This window comes from Ahaetulla prasina, chromosome 1 (genome assembly GCF_028640845.1).
Source record: "Ahaetulla prasina isolate Xishuangbanna chromosome 1, ASM2864084v1, whole genome shotgun sequence".
Classification (NCBI taxonomy): domain Eukaryota; kingdom Metazoa; phylum Chordata; class Lepidosauria; order Squamata; family Colubridae; genus Ahaetulla; species Ahaetulla prasina.
This window is the reverse complement of record NC_080539.1, coordinates 372,202,797-372,222,813: the sequence shown is the minus strand read 5'-3', so window position 1 is coordinate 372,222,813 and position 20,017 is coordinate 372,202,797. Positions and strand designations below refer to the sequence as shown.

Here is a 20,017-nt window from a genome sequence, read left to right as displayed (position 1 = left end):
GGTTCTCAACCTGTGGGTTGCGACCCCGTTGGGGGTCGAATGACTATTTGCCAGGGGTCGCCTAAGACCATCGGAAATATGGGAAGTATGCTTGCGAGCCGAAGAATCGCGCTCCAATGGTTGACTTTGCAAGGCAGCTGCAGGCTCTTCAAATCGCTAGCCAAATTCGGCTTCAGGCGCGATGAATTAAAAAAGAGAGAAATCTTTGTTCTGATGTCTCCCTCTCAAGCCAGCTGCAATCACTCCCAATCGCTAGCCTAACCTGGCTTCAGGTGCTATAAACTTAATAGGGGAGGAGTCTCCGCTTTAATGCCTCCGTCCTCAAGGCAATCGCAAGCAGTTCAGATCGCTAGCCAAGACGGCTTCAGGTGCGATAAATTTAAAAAAAAATCAGTTTGCCGCTTTTTTCCCCTTCTGCGGCTGCTGAGGCGCGCTGAGATCCTCAGGGGTCGCCACATCGTGGGGAATTGTATTAAAGGGGTCGCAGCACTATAAAGGTTGAGAACCACTGTTCTAGGTATTTCCTAAGGCAGTGTTTGTTACTGGGCAACCCTAAGATGATTGGGCCTCAATTCACTGGGTAACACCATTAGTGGTAGAAAGGAGTGGAGTTCTGCTTTCTGTTTGTGGCTTGCACTACCAACTCAGCTCACAATAAAGAACAGCCTAATCAAGGAACTTCCAAAAACACTCCCACCTGGCAAGCCCTGTACATAAACAGAGAACATCCCCCCCACCCTCCTTGCAGCACTGATGATGTTACCTAGTGGGGTCATGAAATGTCTGCAAGAAAACAAACACATTCAGGAAGTACCCAGGACCCTGCAGTCGTTGTTGTTCTTTGTTCTCCTTCTCCCCCTCTCCTTCCTCCTTTCGGCAAACTCCATCCCCTTCTAGCACTGATGATGTTACCTAGTTGGGTCATGAAACATCTGCAAGAAAACCACCAAGCTCAGAGAGCACCGGGCCCCTCGATAAAAATAAATAATACCAGTACCTTAGTTGGCAGGGGCCTGTACCTTACCAACTGCAATGGTCTTCTGTTCCCAGCGGGCAGGAGGGTGCCCTCTTCATTTCCAGCACTTTCACCTACCTGTAGCTGATACGGTTTCCCAGCCCGGATTAGTTGGGAGATCAAGAAACTGGTGTGGAAAAAGTGCACGTTTTCATCCAGAAACCCGTGGAGGATCAGCAAGCGGTTGGGCCTGGGAAGCAGAGAGGGGAAAAATGATCCAGGATAAGTATCAACCGTCCCTGCTTGGTCTGTTAGGAAAGAGAGACTCCTGGCCCACGATTAGACAAATATACTTTATGTTCTGTCCCCCCTCGCATCCTTCTGAGCGAGGGCCATCAGGACTCAGCTCCAGGAGCCAGAGGCAGGCCAGGTGGAAGAGATAATGAGGCCTCCGTCCCCTGACTCTTCCCCCCCCCCAGGCCACGCCTGCAGACCCAGCTGATGGCAATCAGGCCTGGCTGGACCCTAGGTTTCGTAGGCAGGAGAGGCGGGAACAACAGAAGCAGGGGTGGAGCAGGCCTAGGAAGTGCTGAGTCATGGAGCCACACCCCACAGGATATAAAGGCAGCCAGAGCTGCTGTACCTCTTCGTAGCAGGCAAATTAACTGCTAACTGAGAACTGAAGTACTGTTTGTTCCTGGGTGACTCATCGGCGTCGAGGGAGATAACAGAGTCACTTGGCAGACGCTCGCTAGTTTGCTGCCAGAGCTGATAGTGCCGGCTAATTAAGCCATCGCTCGGACGGTGGCGAGGGGGGAGAGACCAGGAACAGCTTGCCACCAGAAGTTGTGGGTGCTTCCTCATTGGAGGTTTTTAAGAAGAGATTGGGAAGCGATTTGTCTGAAATGGAATAGGATCTCCTGCCTGAGCAGGTGGCTGGACTAGAAGACCTCTTGAGGTCCTTTCCAGCTCTGATTCTATTGATGTAGACCAGGGGTCAGCAACCTGCGGCTCTGGAGCCGCATGTGGCTCTTTCATGCCTCTGCTGCGGCTCCCTGTTGCTGGTCGGCTCCACAATTGATAGGGCTTTCGGTTAGGACAGGTAGAGGAAAAAGAATGCTGCACTAGGAGGAGACTCTATGGTGGGGGAACCGGACTTCCGGTCAGCAGAGGAAAAAGGATGCTGCACTAGGAGGAGACTATGATGGGGGAACCGGACCTCCGGCCGGCTCCAGAATTGAACGATGGCTTCCGGTTAGGACCTTTGTGGCTCTTTTGAGTGTTTAAGGTTGCCGACCCCTGATGTAGACAAATATTTCAGACGAGGTCGTCACTATCTAATAATTGAGAGAGTTATTTTGCATGCGTTCAAACTGCTCGGTGGGCTGGAGCTGAAGCAAGTAACTTCACACTTCGAAGCTATCGAGGTGCTGTCCCGGTGTTTGGAAGCCGTACGGGTCTGGATGGGGAGAAACAGGCTCAAGCTCAATCCCTCCAAGACAGAGTGGCTGTGGATGCCGGCATCCCGGTACAGTCAGCTGAGTCCACAGCTGACTGTTGGGGGCGAGTCATTGGCCCCGATGGAGAGGGTGCGCAACTTAGGCGTCCTCCTGAATGAACGGCTGTCCTTTGAAGATCATTTGACGGCCGTCTCCAGGAGAGCTTTCTACCAGGTTCGCCTGGTTCGCCAGTTGCGCCCCTTTCTAGACCGGGATGCCCTATGCACGGTCACTCACGCCCTCGTGACGTCTCGTCTGGATTACTGCAATGCTCTCTACATGGGGCTCCCCTTGAAGGGCATCCGGAGGCTGCAGTTAGTCCAGAATGCGGCTGCTGGTGATAGAGGAGCCCTCGTGGCTCCTGTGACACCTATCCTGCGCAGACTGCACTGGCTACCTGTGGCCTTCCGGTGCGCTTCAAGGTTTTGGTAACCACCTTTAAAGCGCCCATGGCATAGGGCCGGGTTACTTACGGGACCGCCTACTGCTACCGAATACCTCTCACCGACCCGTGCGCTCTCACAGAGAGGGACTCTCAGGTGCCGCCAGCTAGGCAGTGTCGCCTGGCGACACCCAGGGAAGGGCCTTCTGTGGGGCTCCCACCCTCTGGAACGAACTCCCCCCAGGACTCCGTCAACTTCCGGACCTCCGAACCTTCCGTCGCGAGCTTAAAACACATTTATTCATCCGCGCAGGACTGGATTAGATTTTAAATTTATATTGGTTTTTAATGGGTTTTATTATTTATACTGCTTTTTAATAATTCGGCCTTTTAGAATAAGTTTTTTAATTGTTATTTTAATTTGTATTTATATGTTTTTACTTGCCTGTGAACCGCCCTGAGTCCTTCAGGAGATAGGGCGGTATATAAATGTGATTAATAAATAAATAAAAATAAATAAATAACGGGAGCTCACCCCATCCAGCAGCGCTCAGGTCTCGAACCTGGGTTGCCAGCTTTCCAGTTTGGCCAGCTCAGTGTCTTTAACCGCTGAGCCATCGCATCCCACTATGGCTGTGAAAACCTCCAAGCTCCCTTCCAACTCCGTTATTCTGACTTTGCTTGTCTGAAGGTCGCAAAAGGGGATCACATGACCACGAGACACTGCAACCGTCATAAATACGAGTCGGTTGCCAAGCATCTGAATTTTGAATTCATGTGACTGTGAGGATGCTGAAATGGTCGTGTGAAAAACGGTCCTAAGTCCCTTTTTTCAGTGGCGTTGTAACTCTGAACTGTCACTTAATGACCTACTGTAAGTCGAGGACTACCGAAATGCGTGCGAGCAGCCAAGGCAAGCTATCGTCTGCCACGTAACGTCGTGGTTTTTGCATAACCTCGCCTGACTGCCCGTCTCAATGTGGAGATGTTGCGAATTTTGCTGAGGGGGGCCTCATCCTTGAACCCCTTCCTCTACGCGCCCCCCCACCCCATCTGATATCCTCCCGAATACTCACTCATTAGGGAGTTTCTCAACATGGAGGGCCACTGAGCCCGCTTCGTAGCCTTGCTGGTTGTTCTCCGGGACATCCATGTACCGCTCCGTGTATCCCGTATCGTAAGCCATCCAGACGGTGACGGGGGCTCCTGCTATGGCGACCTATGGGAGGAGAACGAAAGAGGATAAATCCAGAGCCCCCAACACAAACACACAGACACACACAAAAGACCAGCCTCCTGCTGCACACATTTGGCCAAAGAGGAAACCTGTTTCCATGAATTTTATCACGGTTGTTAAGTGAATCTGGTTTCCCCATTGACTTTGCCTGTCAGAAAAAAGTCCAGTGGAATATAAACCGTTCCACTGGTTAATTGTCCCCACTGTTACAAAATTTCTCCTTAGTTCCAGGTTGCTTCTCTCCTTGATCAGTTGCCATTAGTTGCTTCTTGTCCTGCCTTCAGGTGGTTTGGAGAATAGCTTGATTGCCTCTTGTTTGGGGCAAACCCTCAAATACTTGGAAGACTGCTATCATGCCACTCCTGGTCCTTCTTTTCGTTAAGACTAGACATACCCAAATCCTGCAACCCTGCTTTGTATGTTTTAGTCTCTGGGCCTTTAATCACCCTAGTTCAGGGGTGCCAAACTTGCAGGCCGGATGGATCACATGCTGGCCACGCACACCCCTATTTTACGAAGGGGGGGGGGAAGTCACAATATGTCACGTGATGTGACGACACGAGTTTGACACTCCTGTCCTAGTTGATTATATACATACATTTCTTGTTAAATAAGGATGAGAAAGTAACTACCGTATTTTTCGGTCTATAAGAGGAACTCCCCCCACCAAAAAAAGTGGGTGAAAATGTCTGTGCATGTTATGGAGCGGATATTGCAGCAGGGGGGAGGGGGGTTGGTGTGGCGGCAGCCTGTCACTGCTGTCGTTCGCCACTACCAGGGAACACTGGAGCTTTCGCTGCTGAACAGCTGATTGGCGGTTGGATCAGCCTTCCAGGATACCACTGATCAGCCACTAGGCGGCGGTGGCGGTAGCAGCAACAAACAGCGGCGCCAATCCCCGCCACCTAGAACAGCTGATCAGCTGTATTACAGAAGGCCGATCTAATCGCCAATCAGCTGTTCGGCAGTGAAGGCTCCAGCATTCCCGGCGGAGGCAGCTGATATGGAGAAGGCAGCAATGGCAGCGTTTCTGGTTGGCTAGCCTAATCATCACTGGGGCTACAGGAGGCCAGGATCCTGCTGTCGCTCAGCTGACCGGTGGTGGCGGGGACAATGGACGGAGCCCTGCCAAGCCACATGCCGGGGCTGCGATAACGTGTACAAGTTTTTTATTTCTTTTTTTGGATATTGGATGTTTTGTGTCCTTCCCCCCACCCCGACTCTTTTTTTTGGGAAAAGGTGTGTCTTATACTCCGAGAAATACAGTAAATAGAATTGTCAATCTGTGCCGCAGCAAGCTGTCACAAAACCTTTGTACCTTTTCAGTGGGTCCCATTCAGGCAGCCGGGCTCACCTTGAAAACGTGGGGCTTGTAAATGAGCCCCACCAGGGATAGGAAACCTCCGTACGACCAGCCATGGATGGCCACGCGGCTGAGGTCGACGAACCCGTATTTCTCCGCGACGTAATGTAAACCTTCCACCTGATCCTCGATCTCCACCTGGCCCTGAAAGGGGATTGCAAGGAAAAGGAAAGAATTAACAGAGTTGGAAGGGACCTTAGGAGGTCATCTAGGCCAACCCTATACAGCAGGGGTCTCCAACCTTGGCAACTTTAAGCCTGGCGGACTTCAACTCCCAGAATTCCCCAGCCAGCTTTGCTGGCTGGGGGATTCTGGGAGTTGAAGTCCGCCAGGCTTAAAGTTGCCAAGGTTAGAGACCCCTGCTATACAGGTAGTCCTCAACTTATGACCGTTTTTTCACCCTTGTGACGGTTTCAGCACGCCCGCCGTCCCGCGATTTACATTTGGATGCTTGACAACTGACTCATAGTTATGACGGTCGCAGTGTCTGGGAATCATGTGGCTCACTAATGCGACCTCCTGACAAGTAAAGACAATGGGGGAAAACCAGATTCACTTAATAACCGGGTCACTCATTTTAACAACCGCAGTGATTCATTTAAACAAATGCGGCGAAAAAATGCGACAAAACAAATTTCTCACTTAGCAATGTAAATTTTGGGCTCAATTGTGGGCTTAAGTCAAGGATTTAAGACCCTCACTGAGAGGCAGCTGACAATTCAAGGGCCTCTGGTGGCTCAACAGACTAATGCAGTCTGTTATTAACAGCAGCTGCTTGCAATTACTGCAGGTTCAAGTCCGACCAGGCCCAAGGTTGACTCAGCCTTCCATCCTTTATAAGGTAGATAAAATGAGGACCCAGATTGTTGGGGGAAATAAGTTGACTTTGTATATAATATACAAATGGATGAAGACTATTGCTTAACACAATGTAAGCCGCCCTGAGTCTTCGGAGAAGGGCGGGATATAAATGCAAATAAAAAAAAATAAAAAAAAGGAAAGAGAGTTTGGAATCATTTTTATTTGTTGTCATCATTGTTTTCCCCATTTCCCGACAGCCATGGAGCAAAAATCTATGGAGATACAGGTAGTCCTCGACTTACGACCACAGCTGAGCCCCAAGTTTCTGTCGTTAAGGGAGACACTTGTTCAGTGAATTTTGCCCCATTTTATGAAAGGAAGAAGGGAAGGGAGTCCTGGATTTATAACTGTTCATTTAGTGACTATTCGTAGTTACAACAGCACTGAAAAGTGATGACCATTTTCCCCATTTCTGACCGTTGCAGCACTTCCATGATCAAGTAATTAAAATTGGCAACTGGCTCGTGTTTATGACGGTCGCAGAGTCTCGAGATCATTGGTCCCCTTTTGCGACCTTCTTTCAAACCAGGTCAATAGAGAAGCCAGATTCACTGACCAACCACGCGACTAATTTAACAATTGCAGTAATTGACTTAACACCTGGGACAAGAAAGGTTGTAAATTGGAGCAAAATTCACTTAACAACCGTCTCACTCAGTGACAGAGATATTGGGTTTGGTTGTAAAGCCGAGGACTGCCTTTAACTCAGTGGAAGAAGGAAGCAGAGAATGGCGGCTAACAGCGTAGGAAATATTTATTTTAGGAAATATTTATTTATTTATTTATTTATTTATTTATTTATTTATTTATTTATTTATTTATTTATTTATTTATTTATTTATTTATTTATTTATTTATTTATTTATTTATTTAAACTTTTATACCGCCCTTCTCCCGAAGGACTCAGGACTCAGCCTTCATTTAAAACAATTAATATACATATTAAAATAACAATTAAAAAGCTTATTCAATAAAAGGCCGAAATTAAAACCGTCCAATTGACCGTGTAAAATACCCAGTAAAATTACAATTAAAAATTAAAAATTTAGAATTTAAAAATCAGGCCAGTCCCGCTTGGATAAATAAATAAGTTTTCAGTTCGGCGAAAGGTCCGAAGGTCAGGCAATTGGCGAAACCGGGGAAGTTCGCTCCAGAGTAGGTGCTCCCACAGAGAAGGACCTTCCTGGGGCCGCCAGCCGACATTGCTTGGTGGACGGCACCCTGAGAAGACCCTCTCTGTGAGAGCGTACGGGTCGGTGGGAGGCATGTGGAAACAGCAGGCGGTCCCGTAAGTACCCAGGCCCTAAGCCATGGAGCGCTTTGAAGGTGGTTACCAAAACCTTGAAGCGCGCCCGGAAGACCACAGGTAGCCAGTGCAGACTGCGCAGGAGCCGTGTTACCCGGGAGCAACGTGGTGCTCCCTCAATCACCCGCGCAGCTGCATTCTGGACCAACTGAAGTCTCCGAGTATACTTCAGGGGCAGCCCCATGTAGAAAGCATTGCAATAATCCAGTCGAGAAGTGACGAGAGCATGAGTGACCATGCATAAGGCATCCCGGTCAAGAAAAGGGCGCAACTGGCGGACCAGGCGAACCTGGTAAAAAGCTCTCCTGGAGACGGCCGTCAAGTGATCTTCAAACGACAGCCGTCCATCCAGGAGAACGCCCAAGTTGCGCACCCTTTCCGTTGGGGCCAGTGACTCGCCCCCAACAGTCAGCCGCGGTTGCAGCTGACTGTACCGGGAGGCCGGCATCCACAGCCACTCCATCTTGGATGGATTGAGTCTGAGTCTGTTTCTCCCCATCCAGACCCGTAATATTTTTTTGATTTATCTGTCAAATTTAATTGCTGAGCATCTCACCGTGGGGCTTAGAATAAAAAGGAACAAAATGAAACGAGGATCAAGAGAACAAGGGTAAAAATACAGGTAGTCCTCAACTTACATAGTTCATTCAGGGACCCTTCAAAGTTACAACAGAATGGAAAAAAGTGACTTACGACAATTTCCCACACTTACGACCTTCGTCGCAGCCATGTGATCAAAATTCAGATGCTTGGCAAAACGAACCATTTGTCAAGCATCTGGAGCTTGATCACGGGTTCATACTTATGACCGTTGCTGTGTCCCAAGGTCACGTGATCCTGTTGCGACCAGCAAAGTCAGGGGATTCACTTAACGGGGGGGGGAGGGGGGGGCGCAAAACACACTTAACCACACAGTATTGGGCTTGATTGTGGTCGTAAGTCGAGGACTACCTCACACCACAGGATAAAATAAACAAAGAAAAAGAATGCAACAAGAATGTATCAATAACATTTACTGATTTTAATAACAAGGGTCATATTTTAAGGTAAAGGTAAAGGTTCCCCTTGCACATATGTGCTAGTCGTTCCCGACTCTAGGGGGCGGTGCTCATCTCCGTTTCAAAGCCGAAGAGCCAGCGCTGTCCAAAGACGTCTCCGTGGTCACGTGGCCGGCATGACTCAACGCCAAAGGCGCACGGAACGCTCTTCCCTTCCCACCAAAGGTCGTCCCTATTTTTCTACTTGCATTTTTTACGTGCTTTCGAACTGCTAGGTTGGCAGAAGCTGGGACAAGTCATGGGAGCTCACCCTGTTACACAGCACTAGGGATTCAAACTGCTGAACTGCCGACCTTTCGATCGACAAGCTCAGCAACTTAGCCTGTGAGCCACCGCGTCCCTCATGTCATATTTTACCCGGTCTGAATTGCAAAACAGAGGCCAGAGGCCACTGTCTGGAGATGACGGCGGGAACTTACCATCTGATTCTTCAGAGCTCCCTCGAACTTAAGGCCTCTCTGGCATGACCCTCGCCCGTCTATCACCACCACGGCGTAGCCGAGAGACGCCAGCGTGTTCAGCCGCAGGTACTTGATCCCTTTGAAGGAATTATTCACTAGTTGGACCTAGGAGACGAGCAGAGGAAAAGGGAGGGGAGGGGGGAGGAAACAAGGCACCCATCTGTAGCGGAAGCAGCTCTTTGGGATCCCACTTCCTGTGCTATCCGGATTTTGAAAATGCCTTTTTTTTTTTTTAAAGCGGCAACTGGACTTCAGCTCTGACTGAATGGTGGGGAATGGAAGGGTTTTAGACTCCTTGTAGACAAAGCTGGTCATTTGCATTCTTTTGACAGCAGGCCCACGGGCCGCATGTGGACCGTGATGTGTGTCAAGGTTTCAGAAAAACCTCTTCTGCATAAAAAAACAAACTCAGAAGCCATTGTTTTCCAGAGTTCTTTACTAGCATGAGGAAACTGGCACACGATGAGTGAAATTCCAAAACTGAATTTCCGGATTCTTTTCCCCAGTTATACAAACCCCAAGAGTCCCACCCCCCTGACCCCTTTGATGGTCACATGGTCCCACGTTCTCCCAGTTCATTCGAATATCTTCTTGCCACTCTTCCTGCAGATGTGAACACCATCCGACCTTGACCGCTTGAAGAATGTTACCATACCCCTCAACCCCCCTTCTTCCCCTCAGGGGAAAAATGTGGCAGCGTCTGGAACCTTAAAGTCTAGTATGGTTTCCAGGCCTGACAAGTGGTCAGATCCCGCCCACAGGGTCATTCTGGAAAATGTTAAGGGGCCAGTCCCACCTACCCAATGGGAAGAGGAAACATGCCAGCGTCAAGCTGGCCACGCCTACCCAGTTGGCCACACCCAGTGAGGGGCATCAAATTGGCCACGCCCACCCAGTTGTGCTGCCCCCCCGCCCCCGAGCAGGGTTGAAATGCTTCCAGTTCGGACCGGATCGGGAGATCAGTAATGATTGGGGCAGCTAGTTTGGAGAACCGGTAGCAAAAATCCCTGCCCCCACCCCCCGCCCATGCCCACCCAATCACCCCCCACACCTGCCTACTTGCCAGCTTGCTGATTCTTTCTGGCTCACTAAGCCTTGCTTCAGCTGCTGCAATCAATTGCATCAGCTAGCAACTGAATCTGCCTGCCTGCAATCCATCTCATCGGTGAGCGACTCAATCTGCCTTGCCTTGTCCCTTCAATTGGGTAAGTAACTGGGAAGGGGGGAGCTTTAAAAAATAGTTAATTTTGATTTTTTTTTAGGAGATTTTTGGGTTTTTTTTAGACATAGCAATTTAAAGTTAAGGAAGTTTTAAATTTAGCTGCTTTTATCTAAAAACATGATTCAAATAAAATAAAATAATAAAATATTTGTGCAGCTTTCTGAGATTTGGTGGGTTTCTGTAGTGTTTCACTCTAACCACACAAAAACACAAAATCTCACAAAGCTGTATGTGGCATTTTGTGTGTGTGTGTGTAAAGTGTGAAAGTTGGTTTTTGAGTTTTTTGTGGCTGTGTGAAGTTCCTGCTTGTTGCAGGGGCTTTTACATTGTGTGTGAGTCAGTTGTATTGTGTTGTGTTGTGTGTGTGTAAAGTGTGAAAGTTGGTTTTTGGTACCTCTTATTGTTTTGTGTACTTTATTATTTTTATTATTTATTATTATTGACCATGCCCATTCAGTCACCTGACCACCAAGTCATGCCCACTGGGTCACCTGACCACTAAGCCACGCCCACCAATTAAGCCACGCCCACAGAACTGGTAGGGAAAATGTTTAGATTTCATCCCTGCCCCCGAGGTCAACCACAACCCTGATGCAGCCCTCTGTTTGTTTGTTTGTTTGTTTATTATTTATTTATTTATTTATTTATTTATTTATTTATTTATTTATTTATTTATTTATTTACATTTATATCCCGCCCTTGTCCGAAGACTCAGGGCGGCTTACACTATGTTAGCAATAGTCTTCATCCATTTGTATATTATATACAAAGTCAACTTTTATTGCCCCCAACAATCTGGGTCCTCATTTTACCTACCTTATAAAGGATGGAAGGCTGAGTCAACCTTGGGCCTGGTGGGACTCGAGCCTGCAGTAATTGCAGGCAGCTGTGTTTAATAACAGGCTGCCTGAGCCACACCGCAGCCCCAATGAAATTGAGTTTGACACCCCTGTTTTAGGGAGCACTTGAGGCCACCTGGTGGGTTATTTGCACTCTTAACTTGGGTTAGTGGCCTCAACGGCTCTCTCAAAGGATGCAAATGACCAGCTGTCTGTAAGGAACATAGATCCTTCCATTTCTATAACAACAACAACAACAACAACAACAGAGTTGGAAGGGACCTTGGAGGCCTTCTAGTCCAACCCCCTGCCATTTCCCCGCCATCCAGTCAGAGCTGAAGAAGCTTCTTGGATGAGAAACAAAACGTCTTCAAAGAAAAAAACCCCCAGAAAGTCCAGTTGCCTCCTGCAAAAAAAATAATAATAAAGCATCGTTGGGACAACCAGGGATCTGGAGGACTTGAGAATCTCGCTTACCTGAGGCCCCCCGTAGACAAAAAGCACCGTGGGATGTTTCTTGCCAGGTTGGAGGTCGTGCGGCTTGTACACCATCCCGTAAAGCTCGACATCCGACTGGGTGCGGAAATGAAAGATTTCGGGGGGGATGTAATCCGCAGGACAGCCTGCAAAACACAGGAAGCAGAGTACGGGGAAGAATCACATCGGCTCATCCTCACACCGTGCCGCCTTCTCACCAATGAAGGTGAGCGGGTCGCGCAATGGTACCGTTGTGGCTATCAGCCCCAGGCCCCTCCATCAGCCAAATCCAAGGAGGAGGAGGAGGAGGAGGAGGAGGAGGAGGCGCCGTGAGAGTAAGGGTCAGCATCAAGGCAACCTGAGAGCTCCGAGGGGGAAGAGGGAGTGGAGCTGGCAGAAAGAGAGAGACAGAGGGGGAGCCTGGGCCGTCCCTAGGCCCTCAGATGGAGAGTCAACAGCCCCCAGGTCCAGAGGTGGCTGATGAGGAAGAGGAGGAGCAGCTGGGTCCACTGCCTGATGCGCAGAAGGCAGAGGAGAGGAGAGCAGTGGAAATCTATGGACTGGTCCTTGGGCCAGAAGCTCTGGGGATAAAAGGCAGGGGGCAGAGATCAATAGGTGTGTCAGACAACTATTCATCTCCCCTGCTGGATGGACTTCTTAGCCTGCTGTGTGTGTGTGAGAGACATTTTGCCGGGGCTAAGGGCGCTCCTAATAAAGGAAATATTTAGTTAACTACAGGAGGGTTGTCGTGTTTGGGAGCCAGAACAGTTTCTCTGTGAATGGTCCTGCATAAAACCAGGTTGTTTCTCCTCAGGAAATTTTTTTTTAGAATGCAGTTTTTGAATACCGATAGTCTTTGACTTACGACCACAACTGAGTCCACAATTTATTTATCTTGCCAAGGGAGACGTCGTTTAAGTGAGTTTTGCCTCATTTTATGACATTCCTTGCCACAGTTGTGAAGCGAATCACTACAGTTGTTAAGTGAGTCATTAAGTGGTCGTTACGTGAATGCGGCCTCCCCATTGACTTTGCTTGTCAGAAGGTCGCCCAAGGGGATGAGGTGACCCCAGGACGCTGCGACCGTCGTAAATACGAACCAGTTGCCAAACATCCCAATTTTGATCACATGGCCACGTGTGGGTAATACTGCAGTGGTCGTGAAAAATGGCCATGTCACTTTTTTCAGTGCCGTTGTAAGTTTGAACGGTCACTAAATGAACTGCAGTACGCCGAGGACTAACTCTATTCTGCAGGTATGAAAAGAGAAGGAACTTCCAAGGAAGATGTAGATTTGGGTTCTTCGAGCCAAAATGCTAGCGTTTTCTCCCAATACAGGTGGTGTTGTGACCCAGGCCCAAGTAGGTAGTAATAAACTTAGTCCGTGGAAAAACAAACAAACTTTATTCGAACAGCTGGGAATTACTTCATTCCCAGCGTTGTTCAGCTCAAAGTAAAACAAATGCCTCCCAACACAAATTCCTCAGTTATCTCACAAACCTTAGTCCAACTAGGCAAACTGCCAAAGGCCTTTCTTGGCAAATGTTCACAAGTCACAAAAACAAAGACGGAGACAAATCAGAAGACAAAGCAAAAACAACCAACGTTGTTTTCTGGCAAAGCCCAAACACCGTTGCTGGTCTTTTGAGCCTTATGGGAGGGGCCAATCATCTCCTGGCCTTACTCCTGAGTCGTCCTTTTTGCTTGAGTTGCTCTTGCCTGCTGGCAGCTCTTCTCATGCGTGCATTAGGAACAGGCTCCTCCTGTTCCTCTGCCTCACTACTGTCAGCCTCTGGAGGCTCTGGAGTCCACACATCACTCTCCGATGGCCCTGGCCTCACCTCAGCCTCATCGCTGTCCGACTCCATTGCCAGGTTTGTAGGCTGCTGACGGACCACAACAGGTAGTCGTTGACTTACAACAGTTCATTTAGTGACAGTTCAGAGTTACAACAGCACTGAAAAGAGTGATTTATGATTGTTTTTCGCACTTACGACCGCTGCAACATCCGCATGGTCACATGATTTAAATTTCAGATGCTGGACAACTGACTCACATTTATAATCGTTGCAGCTTCCCCTATCGTCACATAATCAAAATTTGGATGCTTGGCAACTGAGTCATATTTATGACGGTTGCAGCGTCCCAGGGTCACACATCATCCCCTTGTGCGACTTTCTGACAAGCAAAGTCCACGGGGAAGCCAGATTCACTTAACAACCATGTTATTAACTTCACAACTGTGGTGATTCACTTAATAACGGTGGCACAAAAAGTCGTAAAATGAGGCAAAATTCACTCAACAAATGTTTCACTTAGCAACAAAAATTTGGGGCTCAACTGCGGCTGTAAGTCAAGGACTGCCTGGAATACTGCCAGGCAAAAGGGCCTTCTTGGTGGTGGCTTCGTCTTCATGGAACTACGGTTGGCCTCCATCTTGTTGCTTTTCTGTTACGGCCCTAAAAACGTGGTTTTGCTAGCAGGTCTGGGGGCTACGAAAAGAAAGAGCGCACTGAGTGGTTGATTTGCATCATAGAAGGCTGTGTGCGTGTGTATGTGTGTGTATGTGAGAGAGAGAGAGAGAGAAAGAGAGAGAGAAGGGGAAAGGGAGAGAGAGAGAAACGGTACTAGAAAGAGAGAAAAGGAGATAGGAAGAGAAAAAGAGAAGAAGAGAGAGAGTAAGAGAGAAAGGGGAAGGGAGAGAAAGAGAAAGAAAGGGAAAGAGAAAGAGAGAGACAGAAAGAGGAAAAGGGGAAGAGAGAGAGAGAAAGGGAGAGAAAGAGAAAGAGAAAGAAAGTGAATGAGAAAGAGAAAATGGGAAAGAGAGAGAAAGAGAGAAAGGAGGCAAGAAAGAGAAAGAAAGGGAATGAGAAAGGGAGAGAGAGAAAGAGAAAAAGGGAAAGAGAAAGTGAGTAAGGGAGAAAGGGGGAAGGGAGAGAAAGAGAAGGGAGAGCAAGAGAAAAAAGGAAATTAAGAAAGAGAGAAGGAGAACAACAGAAAGAGAGAGAAAGAAAGGGAGAGGATGGAGATGGGGTTTTTATGTGGTGAATTTTTAAAGCCACCCGGAGTCACCAAAGTGTGAGTTGGGTAGCGATATACATTTTTATATTAATTTAATTTAATAAATCAATTAATGTCCATCAAGTAGAAAGGGTGGGAAAGAACCGGTCAATCTCAGATATCCCCTCAGTTCCATAGGGAGACTGGCTCATTCCTTCTTCCTAAGACCGCAAGGCAAAGCTTGGCCACCTGTGTGCGAAGGCCCAACCTCGGTGCCCTGTGGCTGAATTCGGATGCCGGGCCCAAATTTTACTCACTGGCTGCTTCCATCATGCTGGCCCAAAACTTTGGCTGCTTGTGAAGAGGGTCTTCGTCTGAGCCGCTGAGCTTGTAAACGTGCACACAGGGAGGGGTCCTGACGCTACTGTAGTGACTGATGAACATATCGAAGTTCTGCAAGAGAAGAGAAAGTAATAACTTTAGTGTCACTTTGAATAAATAAGTATAAAGTTATGCATATGCCCACATATATAGCACAGAGGAACAACACAGTAGTTTGGATACATGGCGAGAGAAACGAATCTCGCGAGTTTACCAAACGGATGGCAGAGAGAACCAAAGTTGTATTTACTAATCCTGCTAGAAATACTTCGAAACCTCCTCCCAGAGGGGAGCAACAAAAACAGACCATAAAATGGGTGGGTGGGGTCTCTAACTATGCTTTGAGCTCTAAGCACCTAATGCTTATAGGCAGCATCCGGAAGTGAGCGTCCTATGATCTTCTCCACTGTCCTCACCACTCTCTGTAGGGACTTTCTATCTAAGTAAGATGAAAAAGAAAAGATAAAGCACTCAGAATCTGCCTGTCAAGCTGCCTCTGATTATATCTAGGAAAGAATACACCTTGACCACATTTGCAAACAAAGAAAAGTACTTTTACTAGTTACATCTGGAAAGCAGCAGTGCTAAGTTGAAGACAAAATATGTCTGAGACAAAATATGGCTAACAATCTGTATCACTCTATTCCTCCCTCCTCTTTCCCAAAAGGTCATCAGGTCTGGTCCAATGCCAGCTCCTTCCTGGGGTCCCGTGGTAATCTTCTTCCGCAGGTCTCTGGTTGTCAATCATATGAGGAATGCAATGTCCGTTAGAGTTCGCACTCAAACATTCCTGTTGAATTCAAAACATTAATCTCCCCTCCCACCTTAATTATGTCAGACCGACACTCTTAAAGGTCCCTCTCTACTTAACTTGAATCCAATAACTATTTACATTAGAAATACAATCCCATGCTATCTAACAACTGAATATAAGGAGTACAAAGAGATACGAAGTTTGGAGTGGGGGCTGACACTGGCCTTGACGACTTTTAAGACTTGTGGACTTCAACTCCCAGAATCCCCCAGAAGTTCAAACACCCAGAATACCCTGGAGCCTGAACTCGAAGATTCAGGTAGCTGGTGACATGCAAGTCTATCCTGGAAAGAATTTGCTGGTCCGAATAAAGGTAGTTCTCGACTTACAACAGTTCATTTACTGGAAAATGGAAGAGGGTCTTATACACAGGAGGCCAAGGAGAAAGCGTGGCCCATCCCCATCCTCCAGCTCTGTCGCACACGCTGACGAGCCTCTACCGTATATGCAGCTCTATCATTCCTCTCTATTGTAGTTGTTTCCTGTATCACATTGGCACTCTTAAGTTCCATCTCTATTATTCCTGTGATGCATTTCCTGTTCTTGTATTACTCATTCTCTAATAAGGTGGCTTCTGCACAGTAATGGCTTGTCGTGTGCTTATTTACTTACTCTACATGAAACATGGGAGCGTCCTATACATGGGGGCATCTTATAGACAGAAAAATACAGTATATTCATTTGCCTTCAGGAAGAAAATCCAGTTGCCTTTTGAAAAAAGCAACTTTGGGGAGAACCATAAGCTGGGTGACTCAGAACCTCCATAGACATCTATCAGGGTATTGTGGGTTTCATTTTAACCCAGATGGACTGGTTGCAAGGTTGGCTTTCAGACGCAGAGAAACTAACCTGACTCATGGAACAGCTATGGGAGAAGCCCAGGGTGGTGAGTCGCACGACCTCGCCAGGAGATTCGTAGCTGACCACGTAGAGGTGATGTTCCAAAGGGGTATCCTTCGTGCCCTGGAAATACACCAGCTTCGTTTCTTCGTTGACCCAAATCTGGAGAGACACAAAGAGACAGATTGTGAGTGGCTGAGTGTTGTGGTCCGCCAGCAGCCTGCGGAGCTGGCAACGGAGTTGGACAGCGATGAGGGTGAGGAAGAACATGGGCCAGTCCTGGAGGCTGGGGAAGGCCCGGATGAGGGCTCTGCATCGGAGGCAGAGATGGGGCCAGGGCCATCGGGGAGTGATGTGCGGACTCCAGAGCCTTCAGAGACTGATAGTAGGGAGGCAGAGGAACAGGAGGAGCCTGTTCCTAATGCACGCATGAGAAGAGCTGCCAGAAGGCAAGAGCAACTAAAGCAAAAAGAACGACTCGGGAGTAGGGCCAAGAGATGATTGGCCCCTCCCATAAGGCTTAAAAGACCAGCAAGGGCATTTGGGCTCTTTGCCGGAAAACAACTTTGATAGACTTGCTTCTTGTCATGCTGCATTTATTTCTTGTCGGCGTCTTCTGCTCTTGAACTTTTGCCAAGAAAAGCCTTTGGCAGTTTGCCTAAATAGACCAAGGTTGGTGATAAGACTGAAGAACTGTGTTTTGAAGAATTCGTTTTGATTTAGTTTGGACTACACTGAGAATGAGTTTAATTCTCAGCTGTTCTAATAAAGTCTGCTTTCGAACTGATTGCGTCTAATAATATCTACTTGGGCCTGGGTCACAACAGCGAATGAGTGAGGGGGGGGGGAAGGGGATGAGAGGGGCCGAGCGCATGTGAAAAATTGTTTTGAGAGCCAGAATTATGGGAGGCAGAATCAGAGATCATTTTAGCTCCACATTCTTTAAACTTCGACAGTTATCTGCACAGTTGATTGAAAATGGCAGTGGTGGGATCATCTTTAAAGTTCTGGACCAGTTTTCATCCATTCTGGCTTTTTTGGAACCTGCCCTGTAGACACCCCCTGCTTAGCTTAGTTGGAAAAAGATCCCAGAATCGGCATAATTAAATAAGTGAATAAATCCTGCAATTAAGGGTACATTCTGCCCAAGGGACTTCTTCGACAAAAGAAGGGGTTACCAATTGGAAAAGTCTGCTAAACTAAAACGGCATTTGCGTGTCTGTGCGTGTGTGACCCTTTGAGCCTCTGCAGTTGTCTTGATAAAGTTTTTTTTTTTAAAGGGGGTTTGTCCTTGCCATCTTCCTTGGGGTGAGAGAGAGTGATTGGCCCAAAGTCACCCAGCTGACTTTCGTGCCTAAGGCGGGCCTAGAACTCACCGTCTCCTGGTGATTGGGCCAAAGTCACCCAGCTGACTTTCGTGCCTAAGGCGGGCCTAGAACTCACCGTCTCCTGGTGATTGGGCCAAAGTCACCCAGCTGACTTTCGTGCCTAAGGCGGGCCTAGAACTCACCTTCTCATGGTGATTGGCCCACAGTCACCAGTCTGCTTTCATGCCTAAAACAGAACTAGAACTCAGCGGCCCCTGGGAATCTATCCTGGCACCTTAACCACTACACTAATCCATCTCTCTGATTGCTGCAGTAGGAAACGATCAATCAGAAACCAGAGAAGCGGACGGCAAAGACCCGAAATGGTGTTTTCACTGGGAGACTTCGTACCTTGTATCCATGTCGGGCCAGTACTTCCCATTCTCCGCTCGTGAGGGCCACTTCTTCCTTCAGTGGGCATTTGAAGTCACCTGAAAAGACAGAACACAGTTGGACACGGTGGCCCAATTTCACAGCTGCTTCCTGAAGCCAGCTGTGAGGGCAACACACCAGCCATATGTCAGACCTGGAAGCCATCTTTTGCATTTGGGCCTTCAGGCCTGCCACATTTTCTAGTGTGGGAAAAAGGGACGGGGGGATTGCATGGAGTATGGGTGATAGGTAGTCAAAATAACATTCCTTTCTCCGAGAGTCAAGGACGCCTTGCCCTGGCACCTGGAGTCGGATGACTGGGAGGTGTCTCCAGTTTGGACAGTGGATGATTGGACCATGTGATGGACATGTGGGTGCGGGGCAGGGACTTGGACTTTCCTTTGGGTGGGGAAAACCCGGAAGCTTTCCCAAATGTGCCAATTTGACATTTCTAATAAAATGGAACTTTGAGAAAATTCAAGCCTTGGAGTCTTCTTTTGTTGGGGGTGTTACTTGGAACCCTGACACCATAATTGGCTGGTCTACAGCTTCCATCATCCCATCTGCCAAAGATTTAGGAAGACCTCTGGATTTATCCACCTTAAAACGAAGCCAAAGTGAGCAGAACACTTGGGAGTGTGCCATCTTCCCGTTTGTGACCTCCTTAGAGTGCCCTCAGGGACGCAGTGGCTCAGTGGCTAAGACACTGAGCTTGTCAATCGAAAGGTCGGCAGTTCAGCGGTTCGAATCCCTAGCACTGCCGTGTAACGGGGTGAGCTCCCGTTACTTATCCCAGCTTCTGCCAACCTAGCAGTTCGAAAGCACATAAAAAATGCAAGTAGAAAAATAGGGACGACCTTTGGTGGGAAGGGAAGAGTGTTCCGTGCGCCTTTGGAGTTTAGTCATCCCGGCCACATGACCATGGAGACGTCTTCGGACAGCGCTGGCTCTTCGGCTTTGAAATGGAGATGAGCACCGCCCCCTAAAGTCAGGAATGACTAGCACGTATGTGTGAGGGGAACCTTTACATTTTTACCTAGAGCGCCCTTAAAACAGGACAGGATGCTTTGCTCCCTGTGGGTCTAAAAGGAAGTGGGAACACTTCCCATTTCTGAAAGGAGAAATTCTTGGTGCTCTCTGAGCTTGATTATTTTCCCTGCAGACGTTTCCTGACCCAGCTAGGTAACATCATCAGTACTAGAAAAGAGTGGGATTGCCTCTCTGTTTGTACACAAGTGGCTTGCCCTGTCAGTGTTGGTGAGTGTGTGGTTTTCTCATTAGCGGTTCCTCGATTAGGCTGCTGTTTACTATTTGATTGACAGCCTGAGCTGGTGGTGCATATATGTCAACCCTGATGTTGTGTCTGCACCCCCGCCCCCCGAGCCAGGCCCCCTGCCAGAAAGTGACTTGGAAAGTGAGGGGGAAGGGCCGTCAGGACTTACCTTGGAAGCACTGGCTTCCCTGGCTCAGCTCCAGGAGCCAGAGGCAGGCCAGGTGGAGGAGATAACGAGGCCTCCATCCCCTGACTCCTTTCCCCTCCCAGGCCACGCCTTCAGACCCAGCTGATGGCAATCAGGCCTGGC

The 20,017-nt window shown here is 48.2% G+C and overlaps 1 protein-coding gene across 4 annotated transcripts in view; it reads right to left on the bottom strand.

Moving 5' to 3' along the window:
• DPP9 (dipeptidyl peptidase 9) overlaps nucleotides 1-20,017 on the bottom strand; it is a 59,414-nt gene that overhangs the window by 3,642 nt on the left and 35,755 nt on the right. For all 4 annotated transcript variants that reach the window (XM_058163603.1, XM_058163600.1, XM_058163601.1 and 1 more), the window contains 8 exons: nucleotides 18,414-18,493; nucleotides 16,705-16,857; nucleotides 14,978-15,113; nucleotides 11,661-11,806; nucleotides 9,081-9,227; nucleotides 5,428-5,580; nucleotides 3,913-4,055; nucleotides 1,094-1,205 (listed from right to left, as the gene is read on the bottom strand). In XM_058163603.1, the coding sequence (XP_058019586.1) occupies nucleotides 1,094-1,205; nucleotides 3,913-4,055; nucleotides 5,428-5,580; nucleotides 9,081-9,227; nucleotides 11,661-11,806; nucleotides 14,978-15,113; nucleotides 16,705-16,857; nucleotides 18,414-18,493 (1,070 nt within the window). The remainder of the gene's footprint in view (nucleotides 1-1,093; nucleotides 1,206-3,912; nucleotides 4,056-5,427; nucleotides 5,581-9,080; nucleotides 9,228-11,660; nucleotides 11,807-14,977; nucleotides 15,114-16,704; nucleotides 16,858-18,413; nucleotides 18,494-20,017) is intronic.